Source organism: Miniopterus natalensis, chromosome 19, assembly GCF_054644295.1.
Source record: "Miniopterus natalensis isolate mMinNat1 chromosome 19, mMinNat1.hap1, whole genome shotgun sequence".
Classification (NCBI taxonomy): Eukaryota; Metazoa; Chordata; class Mammalia; order Chiroptera; family Miniopteridae; genus Miniopterus; species Miniopterus natalensis.
In genome coordinates, this window is record NC_142099.1 from 21,892,584 (window position 1) to 21,914,456 (window position 21,873).

The 21,873-nt window shown below is 46.2% G+C and overlaps 2 protein-coding genes across 3 annotated transcripts in view; one reads left to right on the plus strand and one right to left on the minus strand.

Moving 5' to 3' along the window:
• Window positions 1-14,417, plus strand: part of LAMC2 (laminin subunit gamma 2) — a 52,072-nt gene extending 37,655 nt beyond the window's left edge. The window contains exons 12-23 of the mRNA XM_087827591.1: window positions 615-760; window positions 1,763-1,919; window positions 2,223-2,428; window positions 3,583-3,662; window positions 4,710-4,859; window positions 5,208-5,352; window positions 6,206-6,355; window positions 6,891-7,005; window positions 7,970-8,169; window positions 9,799-9,957; window positions 10,051-10,150; window positions 12,477-14,417. Of these exons, the coding sequence (XP_087683717.1) occupies window positions 615-760; window positions 1,763-1,919; window positions 2,223-2,428; window positions 3,583-3,662; window positions 4,710-4,859; window positions 5,208-5,352; window positions 6,206-6,355; window positions 6,891-7,005; window positions 7,970-8,169; window positions 9,799-9,957; window positions 10,051-10,150; window positions 12,477-12,730 (1,862 nt within the window). The 3' untranslated portion in view covers window positions 12,731-14,417. The remainder of the gene's footprint in view (window positions 1-614; window positions 761-1,762; window positions 1,920-2,222; window positions 2,429-3,582; window positions 3,663-4,709; window positions 4,860-5,207; window positions 5,353-6,205; window positions 6,356-6,890; window positions 7,006-7,969; window positions 8,170-9,798; window positions 9,958-10,050; window positions 10,151-12,476) is intronic.
• Window positions 14,418-20,874: 6,457 nt separating this feature from the next.
• NMNAT2 (nicotinamide nucleotide adenylyltransferase 2) overlaps window positions 20,875-21,873 on the minus strand; it is a 90,393-nt gene continuing 89,394 nt past the window's right edge. For both annotated transcript variants that reach the window (XM_016224597.2, XM_016224598.2), the window contains exons 9-11: window positions 21,458-21,559; window positions 21,293-21,360; window positions 20,875-20,977 (exon numbers count right to left, since the gene is read on the minus strand). In XM_016224597.2, coding sequence (XP_016080083.1) covers window positions 20,875-20,977; window positions 21,293-21,360; window positions 21,458-21,559 — 273 coding nt within the window. The remainder of the gene's footprint in view (window positions 20,978-21,292; window positions 21,361-21,457; window positions 21,560-21,873) is intronic.

Genomic DNA, 21,873 nt, shown 5'->3' on the forward strand with positions numbered 1-21,873 from the left:
GTTATATCTTCAGCTTTTAGAACATAATGTGGCACACAGTAGGTGTGCAATCACTTTGACTGACTGAATAAAGGTATTGCTTTCTTACTACATTTCATACATCAAAGGCAGCAGGGCAGAAGGAAAAGGGCATTGGCTTTTTTCAAGTCCTCATTCCAGCTGGCCATTTACTTGCTGTGTGACCTTGGACAAGTTACTTAACGTCTCTGAGCTCATATGCCTCATCTGAAAAGTAGAGTGAGCTGTCAACATCTGACACAGATTAGGCCCAGAAGAAATGTTATCCACCTTGCTAGCAAAGCCAGAGTGCCTGCCGAATATCCAGCAGGCTTACAACTTAACAGGAGGGGGAAAAAAAAGTGCCGCCAGAAAGGATGGACTGTTGTAATATTTCTTCACCCACATACACAGCAAACAAACTTGCCAGATGATTCCTGAGACCTGAGTGTATTAGGAATGTGCTTGGAGCCGTAGCCAAGAGACGAATCTAACGCAATGTGAATTGACACAGTATGAATGCTGCCTTGGTCGTCTCCCTTTTATTTTGCTATACCTCTGTTTTCTGGAATTAGCTTGGTAGAAATGCTTCCCATTTGTCTGTCTTTTTTCCCTAGCTTGCAACTGTAACCCAATGGGCTCTGAGCCTGTGGAGTGTCGAAGCGATGGCAGCTGCGTTTGTAAGCCAGGATTTGGTGGCCTCAACTGCGAGCACGGAGCATTAACCAGCTGTCCAGCTTGCTATGATCAAGTGAAGATTCAGGTGTGCATGCTGACCAACCCTCACCCCAATGAGTAAATCTTTACATGTGGACTGGGTGGTTCTATCATAGATCTAAGAGCCTCCTAGTCTCCTTGGGGATGGGGGTAAGGATTACTACCTTTTTCTTTAAAAATGATTGTATTAAAAAATTCTGTATAATAGTAATAATACTTCAGATATATGTTCTTACATGTGTCATCTTGAAAACCCCTTTTGTAGGCATTGTCTCATTTGGTATTTGTGATAGCTTAGTCAAGTTGGGAGAAAAAGCATTCTGACCTCAGTTTTCATTGAGCAAACAGTCTCAAAAAAACTGCAGTTTTTTAAAGTCACATGGCCAAGTGGAACTAAGAATCCCACCCATGTCCCCTGACTTTGAGTTCAGTGATCTTTCCACTATAATATGCCATGTCCTAGGGTTTTTTCCAAGAGATGTCCTCATAAAACAAATGGAGAAAAACAAAGATACAAACAATATGAGAAGTCCAGAAGGTTTCAAGGCTGTTTAAACAGGGATGGATGGCTTCCAGAAATTTCCCGTTTATACTCCAGAGAAGAATGAAATTGACGTTGTTGTTAATTATTAAATATTATCTTGCTGGAGTGAAGGGTGGGGGAAGAAAGGGCCCAAATAGAACCTAAATGTAGGATGAACTCAACCTGTTTTTAAACTTTATCTATTTAACCAGCCCACCATAGTACTTCCTTTGTTCCAGGTACTTTCTAAGCACTATATAAATATTAACTCATTTAGTCCAAGTAACAACTCTATGAGATGATATTATTATTATTATTACTATTATTATTATCCCCATCTTATAAAGAAGTGACATGCCCAAGGTCACACACCTAGTGAGTAGCGGGGCCAGGAGTCCAGGCTCTAGAGTCTGAACTTGGGACTACCACGACCTGCTAAGCATTTCTGGGACTTTAGCTTTTATCCCCTGGGTACCTGGTATTCGACCATCGTGTGTTCTGACCCCCTTCCCTGTGTGGTTTCAGATGGATCAGTTTGTGCAACAGCTCCGGAGCCTGGAGGCCCTGATTTCGACGGCTCAGGGCGGTGGCGGAGGAGTCCCCAACACAGAGCTGGAAGGCAGGATGCAGCAGGCCATGCAGGCCCTTCAGGACATTCTGCGAGAAGCCCAGATTTCAGAAGGTGATGAAGCCCACTTTCCCTTCAGGCAGGAGAGAATCCATAGTCCTAGAAAGCATTGCCTACTAGGTCCCAGACTCTTCTGTGGGTACCAGTTCAGCAGATATCTCTGCTCAGCCCTCGCAGAGGAGGAAGGACTGTCTGTGACATTCTCCTGGGAAATGAATGATGGAGCATGCATTCGTTTACTGGGTTTTCCCCATTTTGCCATAGGCCAGTCTAAGTCATCTTTTCAGCCCTCTGTTATGTTTGATCACCGTGCTGACTTCAAAAAAGCTCACCCTCCCTTTCCTTGTTGGTGTTCAGGGGCTATGCGGTCTCTCAATCTCCAGCTGGCCAAGGCAAGGAACCAAGAAAATAGCTACAGGAACCGCCTGGATGACCTCAAGATGACGGTGGAAAGGTTTCAGACCCTGGGCGGTCAGTATCAGAACCGAGTTCAGGATACCCGCAGGCTCATCACTCAGATGCGCCTGAGCCTGCAGGAGAGCGAGTCTTCCCTGAGAAACACGGTAGGTGACGCGGGTTAGGGCGCTGAGTTGGGACACCCTCCGCTGTGTTGGGACGCCCTCCTGCAGGCATCACTGGCTCAGAGGCTGTTTGTCAGCTCTTCTCTTCCATCTGACAGATAATTGGACTTTTCTCCCTTGAAACTGTCCCACCTAATTGTGTGTTCTTTAGCTTCTCGCAGTTTCCCGTTTCACTGCTGGACGCTCCTCTCTCCGACTCGTGCCTTGCTAACCACATGCTCGTTTGGGGCCCGTCTCCTCTCCCTTCTCTCCGCATGTCTTCCAGCTTGTTAGCTCCTGTTCACATTCTCGGCCCCTAGCACAGTGTGTGGCTGTGATGTTTGCTGCCCGAATGAATGCACAAACAAGCAAAAGGACAAATGAAAAGAAAGGGAAGGCAGGCAGGGAGGCCAGAAAGCAGGACGGGGCCCAATGAAAACATGATTCTGAAAATGGGAAAGAAAAATGTTTGCCAGTGGTGGATGGGTACAGGTGGGAGAGGGTATTTGAGGGATAAATGGTGATGGGGAAAAAATAATAAAATAAAGTAAAAGGGAAAAATTGTTGCCAGTATGGTCATGTTGATGATGTAGTTTATAGTATGGTGGGAAGGAGAAATCTGAATGAGCGCTCTTCTGTTTCAGAATAAAGAAGGTGAAGGTGACAGTTATGTAAGTGGTTAGGTGGGGGAAGAATAAAGGAAACTAGAAGATAATCAGATGTTACACTGAGGAAATGAAGGGTTTAAAAAATATGTGTATTCAATTTAAAAAGTAATAATGTGTATTGATTTTTTCCATATTACAAAAATAATGTTTATTGTACAAAATTTAGAAAACATATAGAAATCACCTGTGATCCCATTACTACAAAATAACCACCATTAAAACTTGATAGATACTCTACTGGATTTTGAATACATATGAAAATATAAATGTGTCTATTTTTAATGCATCTCTACCTCTTTGAACGCGAATTTTAACTTTATTCTTGTCTGTACTTTTTTTATTGTAATGGTCATGGCAACTTGGGACTCTGTGTTTCAGGGTGCAGAATGCCATGTGGCTAATCACAAGTGGTTCAGACAGGACAGATGTGGAACCTGCTTAGGCTCCATGACCAAGTGCAGAGCCTTAACCAATTTTCCTTTTTCATAGAACATCCCTCCCGCAGACCACTACGTGGGACCAAATGGCTTTAAAAATCTGGCTCAGGAGGCGGTGAGACTGGCAAACAGGTGAGCACTACCGGAGGGCACCCCTGCTTCAGACCGTCTCTGCCAGACCAGACTCCAACAACACTGCAGGGTGTCCCTGCCCTAAGCACCACATCCATGACCTCCGGGCTCATTTCATAACCACTTGCCTTTTAGTGTATGTTGGTGGCCACTGGACAGTCATTTGGCAGAAGTTGAGAGTCAGGGTGTTTCTTTCCCAGATTTTTCTGTGACTCACGACATGGCTTCGGTGTATGTTTGATGTGACTCCTCTGGCCCCAAGAAATGAATCAGCCCTTGGGAAAGAACACTGTGCAGCTCTGAGGGACTCCCAGGCTCCCACAGAGAGCCTGGCAGCGAGTAGCAGCGAGTCTTTGCCAGCCCGCGGGGGCTAGGTCTGCACAGGGGGACCTTCCTGCCGAAAAGCAGCTCTGCTGGGCCCCATGGCCACAGGCGTCCGCTTAGTCCTTGCCTGACTGCGAGTGCCACCACGTTGCAGAGGTGTACTCGGCGCCCCCTGCTCAGCAGGGTAGCGTCTCTGCTAATCCCGAATGCAATCCAGTCTGCAGAGGGGGCTGGAGGGGGGTTTTGTAGAATGAGCTGCCTCCGGAGTTTGTTTTTATCACTTTCTAGAACCAGGAAGATAAAAGCATGTGGGGGTCTTTTATTGGCAGGCTTTGTCCCTGCTAGTGGCAGCCCAGTTTAGAGTTAAAGCAAAAGTGAGTAGGGGTTTGGATCCTGAATGAAATAGACCTAGGGTTTTTGTGTTTTTTACTCCCTGCAGAAAACAGCTTATAAGTACAATATTTTATCACCCTGATACTGCTCCCAGCCATTTCCAACCCCCACCCCAGCCTCCCCTGGATGTGCTATAAGTGGAAAAGATCACCAGAAAGTCTATGACACGAGGCTACTTCCGTAGACACCTTCTGCTTCTTGATGGTTCCTCTAATTCCACTAAACTGGGTCAATTCCGTTTGGCTTTTCTAGCCAAACCAGTTCCCTATAAAGGCCTCGAGGAAGCTCTTGCTGTGAAAACTCAGATTTTTTTATTTTTTATTCTTTCAGCCATGAGGAGTCAGCCAGTAACATGGAGCAACTGGCAAGGGACACTGAAGATTATTCCAAACAAGCTCTGTCCCTGGCTCGCAAGGCTCTTCAGGAAGGAGGGGACAGCGGCAGCCTGGACGGCTCCCTGGTGCAAGGGCTTGTGGAAAAGTAGGTTTCAGCAGGTGCTCACCAGACCAATGTCATCTGCAATGTCACAGCATAAAGCAATTTATGTTTCTTTAAAAAATATACTACTAATAAGAGGGACAAGAGAATGAGGGTGTTACTTTGGGGCAAAGCAGATCAAGAATTGGGAAACTTGGGTTGGATTGTCCTGAGCCAACCTATGTCAATTTTAAGGCTTATGTTTAGATCATAGGAGCACATGTTTGACTCATAATCTCATTTGACTTTTCTGATCATTCCAACTACATACTTTTAAGACAGCAGGATGGGTTTTTGCTTTTAATAGAAAGAGTGCATTCTCACAAAGTCCTCTATCTTTCCCCTTTGCAGATTGGAGAAAACTAAGTCTCTGGCCCAGCAGTTGTCCAGGGAAGCCACTCAAACTGACATTGAAGCAGATAAGTCTTATCAACACAGTCTCCGCCTTCTCAATTCCATGTCTCAGCTTCAGGGAGTCACTGATCAGTCCTTGCAGGTAAGGACATCTCGCCTGTGTGCTGATGTGCAGAAGAGCCATGACTCTTTCTTCTCGGGGGGTTGGTTCCATAATATCATTCAATCATTCAGTTATGTCTCCATGTTGACCTTTCTTGCTTAGATTAGGAAAAGTATGTATCTTTCTCATGATCTGTGTCTTGTTCTTAAGCCCCAATCTTGGTCTTTGGGAAGGCCTCGGCTCACATCCTGAACCAATTCATGGATAAAAGTTTTATATCTCTTCCCTACTTCTGGGGACTGCTGAAACCTATCTATAGTATATCTCTGTGTATAGCTACTCAAAAGTCTTGTGTTCTTGCAATTTTTGTTATTTCTGTCTTCAATTCCAAAGTTAGATTAAGAAGATTTGGCTTTCTACCTACCACGAAAAGCACTCACAATGGTTTCCCCCAGAATGTTCCCATGTATATATAAGCTAAAACATAAAATAATAATAAAAAATACACACAAAACCTGTTTGAGGATGGTGGTATGGGTGGAAAAGGGGAAGGAGATTAAGAAGTACAAACTTCCAGCTCTAAAATAAGTCGAATATTGTCATAACAATGTATGGTGACAGGTGATTACTAGATTTATTATGGTGATCACTTTGTAAGGTTGAACCTCTATGGTGTACACCTGACACTAATAGAATAGTATATGTCAACTACAATTAAAAATAATTTTTAAAAAGGAGACCTGTTTGATGCCTGGGGATCTGCTTTAGGCATTGTGCCTGTTAGACTTTGGGCCTATATCGTTGATGTTTTAAAACAAAGGTCGCAGGTGCTAAGAAGACTGGTGTGGTAACATGAGCAGAAAGTCAACTCATTTATTTCCTTGGCTCACAGGAAGAAGCGAAGAGGATCAGACAGAAAGCTGATTCTCTCTCAAGGCTGGTGACGCAGCACATGGACGAATTCAAGCGTGTGCAAAGCAACCTGGGGACCTGGGAGGAAGAAGCCCGGCAGCTCTTGCAGAACGGAAATAATGAGAGACAGGTATCTTTGTAATGCGCTCACTCAACAAACATGTATTAAACGCCTACCATGTGAATAAATATGGGGGGGGGAATTGGGGACTCTCTAAAAGGTCATGGTGCCGCTGCATGTAAGGGAAGTAACTGAGATACAGAGACCTTGATGTAATTAGCTCAGCTCCACCCACTGAATCAGCCCTCCAACCTAGGAGTAGGGCTCAGGCCTCATGGACCCGACTTTGGTCCAGCTCTGTCTGCTAGCTTGGCGTCAGGAAGTATCTGAGTTTAAAATGATAATTTGCAACACTGTTCCTGTCTCTGAGAGTGGACTAGAGTCGAGACTGTTCTCTGTGTGGGATCCTTTTGGGTCATCGGGTTTAGTGTTTGCTCCATCCCAGATTGTGTAGGGGCTTGCTCTAGCACCCCTAGCCTCTGGGGTGAGCCACAGCACTCTGTTGTCACAAAGGGAAACATGTTGGAGTGATATTACCGGCAGGAATGCACTTTCCAGCTGTATGTTACATTTACACTCATCTTGTTCCATCTGCCTATTACAGCAATCGGCTCAGCTACTTTCCCGCGCCAACCTTGCTAAGAGCAGAGCCCAAGAAGCACTAACTATGGGCAATGCCACTTTCTATGAAGTTGAGAACATCTTGAAGAACCTCAGAGGTGAGTAGTTCATGGTTCTGGCTCCTTAAGCATTTTAAAGGTGTAACCATGACTTTATTGTGAATCCTCATACATCTCTCTAAGTGATAGGTACATTGGGAGTATTAATAGACACTTAATAAATAACTTTCTAAAGAAAAAGTTTTCATTAATATTTGATGCAAGGGGAAAGAACAGAACTAGATGTCATAAGACTTGAGTTCAGATCTCTGCTGGGCCCTGTGACCAGGCTAAGCTGCCTGTGTTCCCATAAGAAAGTCACAAATCCTTTGCAGACCCCAACTTTCTCTTCAAAGGAGGAAGGTTAGCTGAGTGATCCCTAAGGCCCCTCACAGATCCAACATCCTACTACCAAACAGATATATTTTTTCTTTTTCATTCTTTTTTTTTTTTTTTTTGTAGCCCTGTTGGTTCCAATATAGGTTGTCTTGTGGTGATGATGGGCCCCAGCTTTGTCCCAGCATCCAGATCCCAGGAAACCTGGGTTTGTGTCTTAGAGCTTTGGTTAAAGTTTTAGGCTTCTCCACTAAACAACAACAAAACATTCCTGAAGACCTGGGATTTTCTTCACAAAAAAATCCAACCCTATCCAACCCTCACCTGTCGTCATTGGCAGCCTAGGGTTTAAGGCTCTGGCTTGAAACTTTGGCCTTCAAAGATCCCACCTGCTCCTGATTCACTTTGGGGTCTTAAGATTTTCGCAGTGGTGGGAACCCAGGCAGGCTGATTGTCAGTTCCTCTCAGCAAAGGACAAATCATGGCCCTTTCAAGGCTTCCTTTAAGACGCTTTCTCCTGGATAAGAGCGAGAGCCACAGCTGCCCCCGCCCCTCTCATTCCCAGGCAATAATAATACTCTTTCCAGAATTTTTCTTAAAAACTTCAGCCCCTTTCACCTTCATTTGTAAGTTAGTTGTGTAAGTTTGTTTTCATCTTCGTGGCAATGTTTTCTTATCTTCATTTCAGAGTTTGACCTGCAAGTCGGAGACAGAAAAGCAGAAGCTGAGGAGGCCATGAAGAGACTGCCCTACATCAGCCAGAAGGTGACAGATGCCAGTGACCAGACTCGGAAAGCAGAGACAGCCCTGGACGGTGCTGCTGATGATGCCCAGAGGGCAAAGAATGCAGCCAAGGAGGCCCTGGAGATCACCAGCAAGATAGAACAGGTAAAGAGAAATGGAAATGCTGGTAGGCGTGAGCGACTCCAAACACAAGGCTCTTGTCAAATGAGAAAGAGTATTCCAAAGCATTCAAGGACTCTTTTGACTTATAGGACTCAGAGTCCTATTGTGGTCCATGGTGGCCCCAGATCCACTTGGGCACCCCTTTTGTTGATTGACTCACAGTCCATCACTGACTGAGTGCTAGAATCCTCCATTTTCAGCTCCCTTTTTGGACAACACCATGGGAAGAACCACCCAAGATTGCTATTCTATAGACGATTGTATTAGTTTCCTAGAGCTGCTATAACAAAGTAGTAACCAACAGGATGGCCCAAAACAACAGAAATTTGTTCTCCACAGTCCTGGAGGCTAAAAGTCTGAAATCAGTGTCAGCAGAGCCATGCTCCCTCTGAGACTCTGGGTAGAAACATTCCTAGCTTCCGGTGGCAGTTGTCAGTTCCTAGTGTTCCTTGGTTTGTACCAGCATCACTCCAATCTCTGCCTCTATCATCACATCAGGTTCTTCTTTCTGGGTGTCTCTGACTTTTCTTATAAGGGCACCAGTCATATTGGATTAGGGGGCCCACTCTGTTCCAGTATGACCACATCTTAACTAAGTATATCTGCAGCAACTCTTTCCAAGTAAGTTCACATTGTGAGGTACTGGGAATTAGGGCTTCAGATTATTTGGGGGGGGAGCACAATTCAACCCATGACAACTGTCATCAGTGTTTTGATTCAATATTATAAAATTCTGGAACTCTAGGTTCCTCGTCTCTTTGTTCTATGTCTAAGCTCCACTTATTCATTTTTCTCTTTTCTTCCACTATGGGCCACGCTGTGCTTGGTGCTGGAGATAAGGAGATGAGAAAGGCCCAGTCCTTCTCTTCCAGGAACATTTAGTAATGGGGAGAGACAGATTAGTGACACAACCCACACATTAAATGCTATCCTAGGAGTGCTTCTCAGCTGGAAGAGAGCTTCGTATTTCTTATTTAAGCATGGCTTCTACAAAGCCGATGCAAATGTAGACAGCCAAGAGAGAACTCTTGATATCTGGATTGGCCTCACTCTTGGACCACTTGATAACTTGCAAAAATAATCTCTAATTTTAGGTCCCTTGAGGATAGAGACCAAGTTCATGTGCCTCCCTTTATATGGCTTCTAGCACAGAGATATCTGCAATTCAGTGCTTAGTAGTAGCTATTGATGAAGATGTTGATAAGGTTTGTCCTAATAAAAACAAAACTCAAAGCTGTAACCCGTTCATTCTCTGCACCCCATGCTCAACTCTCTTGGGGAATAAAGTCATTCCAAAGACTAAGGCAGCAAAGGAACATGACAGAGAATGAGGTGAGTTTCTCATCCTCTGGGTTTTCTATTGCCTTCAGCATTTGGTGAGCAGTGACCTGTCTCAGTGCTGACCCTCGTAGTTCCCAGGCTCATACCCCCAAATTAACTTGTTTGAGGCAGAGCCTGGGAAAGGGTGTATCCCCAAGCCTGACTCTTTGTTCCTCTCATTACTCCATCAGGGCCTGGAGGCAGCTGTATTTTTTCTGCAGTTGCCTTTGGAATGTTTTTGTGCCTCACCCCTGTCTTTCCTTCCGTCCCTGGCTCTTTTTCTTCTCCCAGGAGATAGGGAGTCTGAACTTGGAAGCCAATGTGACAGCAGATGGGGCCTTAGCCATGGAGAAGGGACTGGCCACTCTGAAGAGTGAGATGAGGGAGGTGGAAGGAGACCTGGCAAGAAAGGAGCAGGAGTTTGACATGGACATGGACGCGGTACAGATGGTGAGTTCCCGCTGCTTTCTGGGGGAGACCCCTTTAAACTTGCCAACACGGGAGACACCCTTTCAAGACGAGCTTGTATGTGTTTTTCCTCAGGTGATTACAGAGGCCCAAAAAGTTAACGGCAGAGCCAAGAATGCTGGAGTCATGATCCAAGACACACTTAACACCTTGGACAGCATCCTGCACCTAATAGGTATGAGGAGCCCCCACCAGCTTCCAGTCCCATACTCCATGCCTTCTCCTAGAACACTAACCAGACCTCACGCTTGGGGGTCTCAACTTTCCTTAAGGGTATCAGGACGTTTGCTTTGTTTCCAGGCCAGTTACTTCAGGCAGGTTACTGCACATTTTCTAGACTCCGTTAGCACCTCTAAGATGGGTCACTGAGCACCTTTGCTCTTAGAGGTGAAAGTCTCCAGGTCAGAGAGCTGAGTGTATTTAGGGAAGGTATATTGAAGCTCAGGATGGTTAATAATGTCCCATAGATCATAAAATAAATAGTAGAGGCAGGATTTGAACAGCTAAAGAGAAGACTAGACAACTTGACAGTCCTGCGAAGGACTCTGGCCTTGATCCTGAGAAGCTCTAAGCAGAGGAATACCATCCTCACCGTACGTTTCAGACAGATCACTGGGCGGCTGCATAGAGGAGAACTCAAAGGCGGGTTAGACAAAAGGCAGAGTGAGACTGCTCAGGAGGTTGCTGAAGGAATTGGGGAGAGAGATGATGGAGCCTTCTAGGAAGCAGTGGAAATGAAGTGAAGAATCACTTGCTGATTCTGCTATGTGTCCCTCCCCAAACCACAGTTATACCTGGATGTAACCAGCTGTGGAAACTTGAGCTGCCTGGGAGATAACCCAGAAGAACTGTAAAGGTGGGAGGTCCGTGAGATACTGCAAAATTTTAGGATAAAATAGCTTAGATGGCACAGTGTGGCCACAGATCAGGTTTCCCCACAGAATCCCTCTAAAAGAAAACTGATTTGGACTAGAATTCTGGATTTAGGTAGAACTGCTATCAGGCCCTCACTTGGCCTGTTTGATCAAGCTGGGACTACAGCAGACAAGCAACTAGGTATTTGATTAGACTCCAGCCACAGTCAGGAAAAGGCTTGGTTCTGCTTCGTTAGTTCCATAGAACAATTTTAAAACCTGATTTTTCTGTGGCGTATCATCACCCTGAGAGACCAATATTGTCTGTGTTGTTATCCTAATGGGTCTGCTTTGTGATCCAATGAGCCCCCAAAGAGTAAGAAACCCTCTAAGGGTAAATAACATGATCCAGCTGAGATTTTAGCAGCTTTGTTTAGTGATCTTGAAAAGGTAACGAAACCAAGAAGGCCTTTAAAGAGGAAAGGAGAAAATGGGGAGAGAAGGGTAGGTAACTATTAAACATTTACCCTGTGCCAGGCGTGATGCCAGGTGTTTTCATGGTATAATATCATTTAAGTCTTTTTAAGGTCCTTTGAGGTGGGTTTTGTTATTTTATTTCACAGAGGCATAAACCGAGGCTCAAAGAGGTTAATGTCCCACCGAGCACACTGTAAGTTGTGGAAGCAGCATTCAAGCCGAGGCCTCTGTCTCAGAGCTCCTGCTGTTTTGGAGCAGCTAGTGCTGCCTCCCTATGGACAGAGTTATTTTGTCCCCAAGCTCACTTAACATTCTCTGCGTGTCATAGGACCCTAGATTCCTGAATTCTCCCCTGCCCCCAGGTGAAGGATTGGCCCATTTTTGTTATAGTGTTGTTTCTACTCTGTTTGCTCTCTCCGGTCCTGGAACAATAGCATTTTAATTGCTCCAGGTATAACAAACTCATGGGATCAGATGCTCTCACTCGGCTTAGATGTGTGAGGCTGCCTCACTTTGACTTTGAATTGACCACATGCATCTGGCCAGGTGCCCTTCATGCTGATGTCACTTTTAGATCGCTTAAGGGTAAAACATACTTGAACCTATGTGACTACATTTCATATTGGAAATAAACCAATATCTAGCTAGATCCCCACTGTTTCAGGCCAGAAGGAAATCTTGCATCATTTCTTAACAGCTGGAATCCATTCTCCAAATAGCAAAGCATACCTTGGCCTCTGTGGAGCCTGAAGCCCCGGCGGTTTCTAAAGGTCCTTCAACTGGGAAACAGCAAGACATTGATTCCCTAAGAGTGGTTCAAAAAGCATAATTTGGGGTCGACTCTGATCCTAGGATGAGATCAGTCCCACATGGCCTTCAGCCCCCTATCTTTTCAGAGCATGAACTGTTAACCCCACAATTAAAAGAGAATTCCAAGCTTCATGTTCCAAGCTCAGAGGCTTGAACTGGGCTGTTTACAACACAGTAACTAGGCTAGTGCTCTCAGCACTTTTTCTGGATTGTTTCTAATTTAAAATACATGCATGGCATATGATTTGCTCTGGGCAAGTGAAAGAGGAATTAGTTAAGGGTAGAGAAGGGCCCATGTATGTTTAAGGAGACCTAGCCCACAGCTCTTTCTCCGTCAACTCCTCTCATTCTCTCCAATAGGCCAGCCTGGCAGTGTGGATGAAGAGGGGCTGACTTTATTGGAGCAGAAGCTTTTCAGAGCCAAGACTCAGATCAACAACCAGCTGCGGCCCTTGATGTCAGAGCTGGAAGAGAGAGCACGTCGGCAGAAGGGCCAACTCCATTTGCTGGAGACGAGCATAGACGGGATTCTGGCTGATGTCAAAAACTTGGAGAACATTAGGGACAACCTGCCCCCAGGCTGCTACAACACCCAGGCTCTTGAGCAACAGTGAAGCTGCCTTAGAGATTTCTCAACCGAGGTTCTTGGGATACAGACCTCAGGGCTCAGGAGCTATCTCATGTGGGTGGGGTAGGATGTGGACATTGGAACATGTTGAAAGCGTGCTCAGGTCAACTGAGCCTGATCCCATCCCCAAGACCTTGGCCCGACAAATGTCTTATTGCACCAATGTGGTACTATTTCCTTCCTGATGCTGGAAAATGAGGCAAATAGCATGGAGTGGGAGACTGATCATGGGGGCCTGGATCCCAAGGGTAGACTGGAAAGGAGGAGAAAATGTACGGGCGGATGATTGCCTCAGAGTAGGCATAAACTGAGTCCTGGAGTATGGACAAGTGCTGCTGGGTGATAGCTCATTCTTTGAGTAATGTGACCAAAGGAAAATATTTTAACTTTGCTCATGCATAAAACAATTCCTGATTTCAAAACAGAGTGAAGTCCAGTCATACCGTGGCCAGTAAAATACTATTGACTCATAGTGTCCAGTGTTCTTGTTGACCAGAGTTCCTTCCAATGACCACCCAGTCCATAAACATGCACTCCACTTGCAAGCTGGAAGAAGTGTGCAGGGATGGAGTGAGGAGCTGCAAGCCTGGCCCATTTGGAGCAATGATGCCTGCTGGTGCCCTGCTACCTTCGAGTTCTTCTGGGCCTGAGAGTGACATCCTTTCTCCTGATGGGACCCTTGCATTATCCTATCAGAAATTCCTACTAGCAAAGCAAACACTGGGAATTCATAGAAAAATGTAGCTTGGGCATTGAAAGAGCTACAATATTATCTAGAAGATTTATTAGTCCTAATTCAATCCCACTTCAGACATTAAAAATTATTTGCACCTATGTGTTTTATCCCATTCTCTCTCTCCCTATAGCAGAGAATGTTCCTACTCACACTTGAGCTGGGCAGAATTCACCCTTCCACCCACCCACCCACCCACCCACCCTTACCACATATATTTATTGAGTAGCTCCTGTGTGCCAGGGGCTGGGGTACAGTGGTAGCATAGTCTCTGCCCTCATAGAGTTGATTGTCTAGTGAGGAAGACAGACATTAAAAAAAATAAATTTAAACTTTCAAATCTTGTTTGTTACATGTAGTGTTTATTGCAATAACCCCCTGGTTTGCAGCCTCTTTTCTCAACAGAACATATGTTGCAAGACACTCCCTTGGGGGAGCTTGGGTTTTGGCAAAGCTGAGATGGCTCTGGGCTGTGCACACGTCTTTGCGTTCCAGCTGTCACTCTGCCCCTTTCCGCAACCCATTGCAACAGTCTGTTGAGTCATGATAATACCAGTGGGAATTGCTGGAAAAACCAGAGGCACTTCCACCTCAGCTCAGAAGTCTTGGGCACTGCCTAACGTCTTTTAAATAAAGAATAATTCTTAGATGCCTGAAGTCAGTTTCTAATTTGTTAAACTCTAAGCCTGAGGTGGAGGTTCCAAAACAATGGAAACTAAAATACCACAGAAAGAGCAAGAAGTCCTAGAGTTAGCATCCTTAATTCCTTTTTCTAAGGATCTTGTCTGGCCCTTTCCAACCATGAGAGTACTTTGTGAGATTTAACTGGTGCTATCTCCTAAGCATGAAGGACTTATTTCTGGAGCACCCTGAGCCAGGTGGGGTGATAATGAATGTTTTTGGGTTTTTTGTCAGCTATAAAATAAAGGCAAAATCAGTAGCTTGTCGTACATTGCCCATGCTCTCCAATAAATTAAAATATAATAAACTAAGATCCTGTATTGGCCATCTATCCAAGTGGCTGAGAAAAAGATTCTGCTCCTATCCACATTGACCCTCCCTGTCCCTGCCAAATACTGACAGGTCTGATCATTTTGCTTTACCTTCTATGAGAGTAAATTTATAATCTTGTCTCAACATACCCAATCACATATTCTACGAATCTCTCTCTTTAATTAGTGCCCAGGAAATGTAGGCATATTAATTTGATTAGATCGACTACTATATCACACAGACCTAGAAATATGCATAAGTCAAACACCATAGATGTTTTTTCTTGTTCCCATAACGTGCTTCAGTTGGTAGGATAGCTCTCCCCGTAGTCCTTCCAGAGGCCCTGCCATTTATAACATGGGACTTTCAGGGCTACCCTGGAAATCACCCCCATTCCAGTGGGTGGAAGGGGAAAAAGACATGGAAGAGGGAGACCCAGGGAAGGCTTTTGTGGGCCAGGCCTCGGAGGGACTGTAGATCACTTTCCCTCACGCGCCATGGTCTAGACCACATCTAACTTGCAAGGGATGTGGGGAATATAATCCCTTTGTGGGAAGCCGCTTCTCAGTGGCAACTCTGCACTGGGAAAGGGGAGAAGGCATCGTTAATGCCTGGCTATCTGTCTCTGCTGAGTAAAGGGCGAGGCAGTGCATGCTCCAGGGAACTCCATGAGGGACCCAATTAGTTCATAACCAAGGCACATGCGATCCTAAAAGGCCTCCCCTGGGAGAGACTGTTAAGAAAGTGATAAGAATGGCTTCCCTGGGAAGAGATGGCCATGGAAAAGTAACCCATGTGACCCCCTTGGTTTAGAAATGATTCCTTCATTTCTGAGGTTCCGACAAGCAGTCCCTAAGAAGAGAGAAGGGGCATGTGGCTTAGAGGTAGCCTGCCGGGGCCTTAGCCCCTGTTACCAGTCTAGGCCGGACCCTGCCACGTTAAGGGAGCTTTTCTTCCTATTTCTCATCAGTATTTGTAACTCGTAGTGGAAACTTTCTTCTAATTCTCCTCTGAGAGTTTGCTGATGAATTGTGCTGATGGTAGGCGGTTACACACACCATCTACTTTGACTCTCGGGGATTTCTGTGTGGAGAGGGGGGTAGAAATGAAACTGCCCATGGGCTAGAACTCAGCAGATGTATTTCTGGTCTCATCCCAGGATGTGGTTTCCCTCCAGTACTCTTGGGAGGCTGGAGGAAAGGGTAGGAAGATAGGCATGTCCAATGTTTGGAACAAGGCTCAAGGAGGACCAGGGATATGTTTATCGTGTTTTCTTTTAATATTCTGCATGGTCATGGGAATGTTACGGGTTCTTGCCGTAGTTCCGTTTTCCCACCTGGAAAGCAGAGATTCGATATTTTTTCTCTGCTTTTGTTATACTATGGGCTACGTGAAACTTCCTAGGGAATTCCAAGGTCTGAAGCTTAAATGTATATGTACATATATGTTAATTCCTATTTAGAATATCTATTTGACAAGTTAGTGAAAGTTAGCATCATCATTATATACTTTTAGGACAGAGGAAAAAAATGCTTAGCTTTGTGCCAAAAAAACAAACATAAAACCAGTAATCAATTTACAAGGCATATCGAGCTTCATTATCCTGTGCCACCAAATCCACAAGGATACCCACAAAGCCTACTAATCTCAATTTTAAACAAAATTCTAAGAACTAAAATGATTTAAAAAAAATAACCACAACTTATCTGACAAACAAGTAGCTAAGACTTAAAAGAGCTGACCTAACGGGAAATTGCTATTTCGCCTTCTGAATCACAGCTGATAATCAGCTCATGACAATTGCCATTTAGACCTAAACCAACACATTGTGTATGTCACAACTAAAGATGACCTAAGAACTAAGAGTTGCAGCAGGTTGGGCAATGAACAAGTTATTCATTTTTTTGCTTTTTGACATTGCCAAGTGCGAGTTTAGCAACTTCTCCCTTACTTCAGACCTTCTATGCCAAAAAGCTATTCAAGTTTATAATTTTTAGAAATGTATTTTTATTTCATAATGAACTAACTTCATTAAGGAGCCAAAGCTAACCAAAACCAGACTATGCAGGTTAGGTAGAATCTAAGATTTTAATTTTTTTAACTGAGAAAACTTAGGCACAATTCACAAAATTGCTAATTATTCTTCCCTGCTTATGACCCTTGGTGTGTGGTGTGTTTGTATATACTTTCATATCACACATGTCGCATCAGCTAAACCAGGCGGAAAATCTGCTCTAAGCACATTTTTACAGCTGTTGTCTCCTGTCAAATAGGACTATGAAAAAAAAGTGATTAATTCTGCAGCCCACTGAGAAGATTCTAGACCAAGACACAAGACTCGAGTAGCATTATCTTCTTTATTAACATAATTGAAACATATTGCTGATAAAACTTTTGTCTGTGACTATTCTAAGCAACAAAATTTCACTCAAAATATTTCACTGTGAAATGGTGTTGCAACTAGGATGTAGTTTTTTTTATCAATGAATTGGTTTCCATAAAGCAAATCTTACTCTTCAAATGGCAGAATCAGTGACCAAAAGGTGATTCAAAAAAAGCTGCCTCCTCCCCATGCCAGTCCTTGAGGCCTCCTGGGTCAAGCTGAGCTCTGGGTCCTGGGGCTGAGGCGGGAAAACATGGGACATGGTCCTAACTAAATGGAATAGGTCAATGGGATGCTCCCAACTTGCACAACAAACCATGAGCTGAGTTTACTGAGCAGCTCTAGGAAGGCGCAGACGGCATGAATTCAACACAGCATCTTCATCATCACCACAATGCTATTCCTAAGGTGTCCTAACAGGATGAGCTACAAAATCGGTCCCCGTTTCCATCCTTTCCATCTCCTCTGTTGGCCTTGCTGCAGCGGCCGTGGGAGAGGTCCTGAGCTTCTCACATCCCACTGATTGGTTTTGGCATCACTCTTTTGATGAATAAAGTATAACATGCTTCCCTGTCTTAGTCCCCTAAAGTGTATGTATGCGTACGTGCGTGTGTGTAGTTTGGGTGAATAGGTTTGGGCTGTAAAGATACAACTTGTTTCTCCCTGTACTTCTCTGCCTTTGCTGTACACTGATTATTGGGTCTCGCTTTCTAGTTCATTAGAATAGCAAGTTCTTTTATTCTGCTGGAGAAGCTGGAGCACGAGACCAGAGAACGCTGGGGCAAAGTAGGCCACGCTGAGACCGAAGAACGGTGTCTCTAGAAGCTCTAGCTCTGGGTTTCAGGCACTTCAGTAAGAGACTTCCCTCCCCGGTTCCTATGTACATTCAAGGAAAATGAGAGCAAGAGAGGCTGCCTGGGGGAGGGGGCGGCGAATGAGGTACCAGCTAGCAGCACAGACACCCCTCAGAAGGCCATTCCTTGAGGAGACAGTCATTAACACAGGGTTTCCCTCCTGCCTGTTCTTATTCATATCAGCCACTTTCAGGAAAATGGGAGGAATGTTTTTTATTGGTAGACAGAAAATGTGGCTCCAGATCCCTCCTGATATGATCACTCCAGCCCATGCCTTTCTCACAACCTCTGAGCCATGTCAGCCCTGGGTTAGACTTTGCAGGAAGCAGCAGGACCCCACAGGGGAGGTCAGAGCCTAGAGGTTAGCCTATTGGCACCTGGGGCACTAGCTCAAACTCTGAATCATCTCTCTGGTGTTGACATTGGCCGGGTCAAGGCCACGATGTCCTGCCCTGGACTGAGAGGGGCTCTAACCTCCCACTAGCAAACAAAGAATGGGGCAGAATAGGGAATGGGCAATTCTACTGAAAAAGAGGTTCACTTTCCTTGTATTAAAGCTATTATAACAAGATCCCTATGACGTACCAAGATGAGACCAGCCGTTTCATTCCTAGAAATCTACTTCTATCACCCGTTTTTCTCCTTAGCTCCCCTTCCTATGCGTCTTCCCAGCCCCACACTGGGTGCACAGTGCAGCCCAGTTCTCTCTCATGGGCTGTGGGCTAAATGGGGCTTGACCACAGAGTCCAGCAGAGTAACAGAGACTGAAGAGACTAAAGTTATCTTGTCTTTCTCAGATCTGCTCATGTGGATCCTCTTGATAAACTCCACCCATAAACTCCATATCCTAGGAGATGCCATGTTCCCCCAGGGAACCCCGCTGCCTGTTTTCCTTTGTTTCTTTGCCTAGACAGAGGCTCTTCTGTCTTTCTCCCTCCAACACTAGTGTCATCTTGAGTATTTGGGTCTTTCCTAGCCTTCCACAAAGCAGTCCTTTCTTGGATTCAGAGAGTCCCTTTCTAGGATTTCCTCCACGCTGTTGCGGTTTCTTGATTTCTATGGGAAACTACCTACGGCCTTCCTCACCGTCACATTCCCCCCAGGACTGCCACACACAAAGCCATGTTTGGGCAGCACCTGAGTCAGACAATTTAAGAGAAAGATGCCAGGTAAAGGCTGAGAAGAGTAGAAACCACATATTACCTGGTTAGTACCATGGGAACCAGAGGGGCAGAGACCATGTGATGTGATAATCTGAGGGTCAGGGAAACAATACTCTTGCTGTGTGACTTGGGACCAGCCATTTAATTCAGGGGCTCTCTGTTTCCTCATCTTTTAAAGGAGAATGTTGGATCAGCTAATGTCTAAAGTTCTTTTCATTTATGAATCCGGGATCCTTAGCCAAGCACTAAGACCTAAGAATAGAATCTTCCTTCCCTCCTCTGGAGATTATTCCCAAACCCAAGAGGAACGACACCCTCCTGGATGCTGCTCTGCCATGCTCTTCCGCTGAATCCATTCCTCACTGGAGACTCCTGAAGGAGGCTACATATGTAAAGTGAGTGGTGAAGACCATTGTTCCTGGTACCAGATCTCACCCAACCCCTCCTGGGCCATAGCTGATACTAAATTTTGATAAAATTGTCCTGCTGCTTGGGGACAGTTCTTCAAAGACAACTGGAAACCCAAGAGCCAGAGACTGGATGAGAGACACAGTGCATGGGGCCTGAAAACTGGAACAGAGTCTATCAATACTGCTTCCAGGGACAGCAGAGGAAGGTGGGAAATTAGGGAGAAAAAGGGTGAAACTGTAGTGGCTCTTGATGTCCCTCACGATTTCTGTTCTGTGAACCCACTTCTTGGCCAGGCAGATCTCCTCAGGTGATGACAATGGTCACTGGCCTCAGAAACAAGGCCAAGGCACTGCTTCTCAAGAATTGACCTCAGGCTGTGTTACCCCAGCTTGAGTGGGTGAAGACCATCAATTTCTATCAGTGCAACAAATCACTTTATCCTACATCATCCTGGACTCACATTATGACACAAACATGTCCCAGCCAAACAGGTAATATATAATTGCAATTAGCAAAGACCCCCAGGGATGAGTGAATTCCTAGCATGTCTTATGTTAGAAATGACTGCATCGTTAGGACCTGGCCTTGCATATGTGACTCTTCTCAGATGCAAGAATGTAGCTAAGTTTGGCCTCCAAAGGCTTCCATGGTGATCTGAAGCATCCTTGGAAATACCTGGGCTGGCAGGAGACCCATAGTCTGCCATCAGTCACAGCCCAAAGGAGTAACTGTATGGATGCCACCAGGAAATGGGGATGGACCGGCTCTGTGTGAGCCTAGGCCCAGAGCGTCAGGAAAATGGCCTTCTGAAACTAGGGAGATGGACTCAAATTCTCCTAAGAAACCCAGACTTGCCTCCCAGGTTTCAGAACTTGAAAGTCTCATTCCTGACCCCAAACTGCTGCTGCTGTTGGCCGGGGGTGGGGGTGTTGGTAGGTGGGCGGGTGGGGCATGTCGGGAAGGTGGAGGTGCCTTGGCCTTCCTCGCTGGGCGTGGCCCTCACTCCCTCACTGCTGGGCTGTCCACAGCATCTTATCACGGGAAAGTGATGCCACGGGAATGTGTCAAGACCACGAACACGAAGAACCACGGACACTGATTTCATCCAAGTTCTATGAGGCGTGAACGACAATCAAAATCAAAACAAAACAACAACAAACAAAAAAACAGAGAAGAAAAAAAATAGCCCTTTGTGGTAAAGGGCATGCTGGGAAGGCGAGAGCCAGAGCCGCCTCCCCAGAGCATGCTGGGAGGATGGGCACCAGAGCCACTCTCTAGAGCATGCTGGGAGATGGACACCAGCACATCTCCAAGGACGGCACTTCCCCCAGCTCCCACCCCTATTCCCTCACCCACCCCCAACCCGGAGACCAGAGGAAGGCTGTCCAAAGATGACTGCGAAGGAGGGATGCCGTGGTTCCTGCAGGTCCCCACACTGTGGGGGCTCGAGTCGGCGACCGGGAGAACAGTCAAGATGAGATGGAGGGACAGAGAGGCAGGAGAGAGACAGGGACTGACGGGGACCGGAGGGGCCGCAGGGGCCAGTGTGCTGGCGGAGGACACGGGGGGAGTGGAGCAGGGGCTGTGTGGCCGCTAGCCCGACGCGTTGATGTACAGCTGGCTCTTGAGAATGTAGTCAATGACGGGCTGGGACAGGTAATCCACGACGTGGCCGTCCCCATGCTGCAGGGCCAGCCTGATGGGAAGAGAGGGTGATCAGAGGGACAGCCTTTCCTGAAGCGAGGCAGCAGGGCTGGCCTGCCCACTCTCTTGCAGGGAAAGGGTTTGCCCAGCACCCCACTGCCAGCCTTTGCTTGGGCCAAGTACGAGGAACCCCGATTAGGAAATGCCCTCCGGCCCCCACAACTTCTCCCCCACCCTGGTGGCTCCCTTTCACCCTGGCTCTGCCACCTCCTAGCTGAGGGACCCCGGGCAAGCTGTGTAAGCCCATCTGTCCTAGCCTTGGTCTGGCTGCTTCCCATTCCCTCCTCATGTGAGGAGTCACACGTACCTGCTCTTGGTTGAGCTGACAACAGACATGGGATGGTTGATGTCATCCTTCACCACCATGATGTTGTTCTGGGGACAGAGCAGAGAGAGCAGGTTGGCAGCCCCCAGGCCTCTCAGAGAAGGGCCAGGTCCCAGAGCTCCCCCAGCAGGGACATGGAGAACTCACTTTGTATTTGCGGAGCACTGAGGAGTGGTTCATGATTCGGTCTGTGTCGGCCGCGTCCCGGGGCACCACCACGATCCCAAAGTCCCCGACAATCACCTCCATCTGGAGAACACAGAGAGAGACAGAGAGAGAGAGAGGGAGCCTTCTGTGAGATCATGACTCCAACCCCCCAGGCAGCGGACAGCAGGGTGCAGCTATTGTCCACGTGGAACCCGCAGCTTTATCCTGCACTTGCCTTCTCAGCCCCGTCAGTCAGCTCCCTTCAAGTAACAACCCGCAGCAGTGGCGGTGGGATGAGTGAGAGCTTCTCCTGGCACACAGCAGATGCTTAATAAATACCTCTAGGCCAAATGAATAAACGAGCTTCTGCATGTCCGGGCAAGAGCTCGCCAATTCCTGAGGCTCCTGTTGAGCTC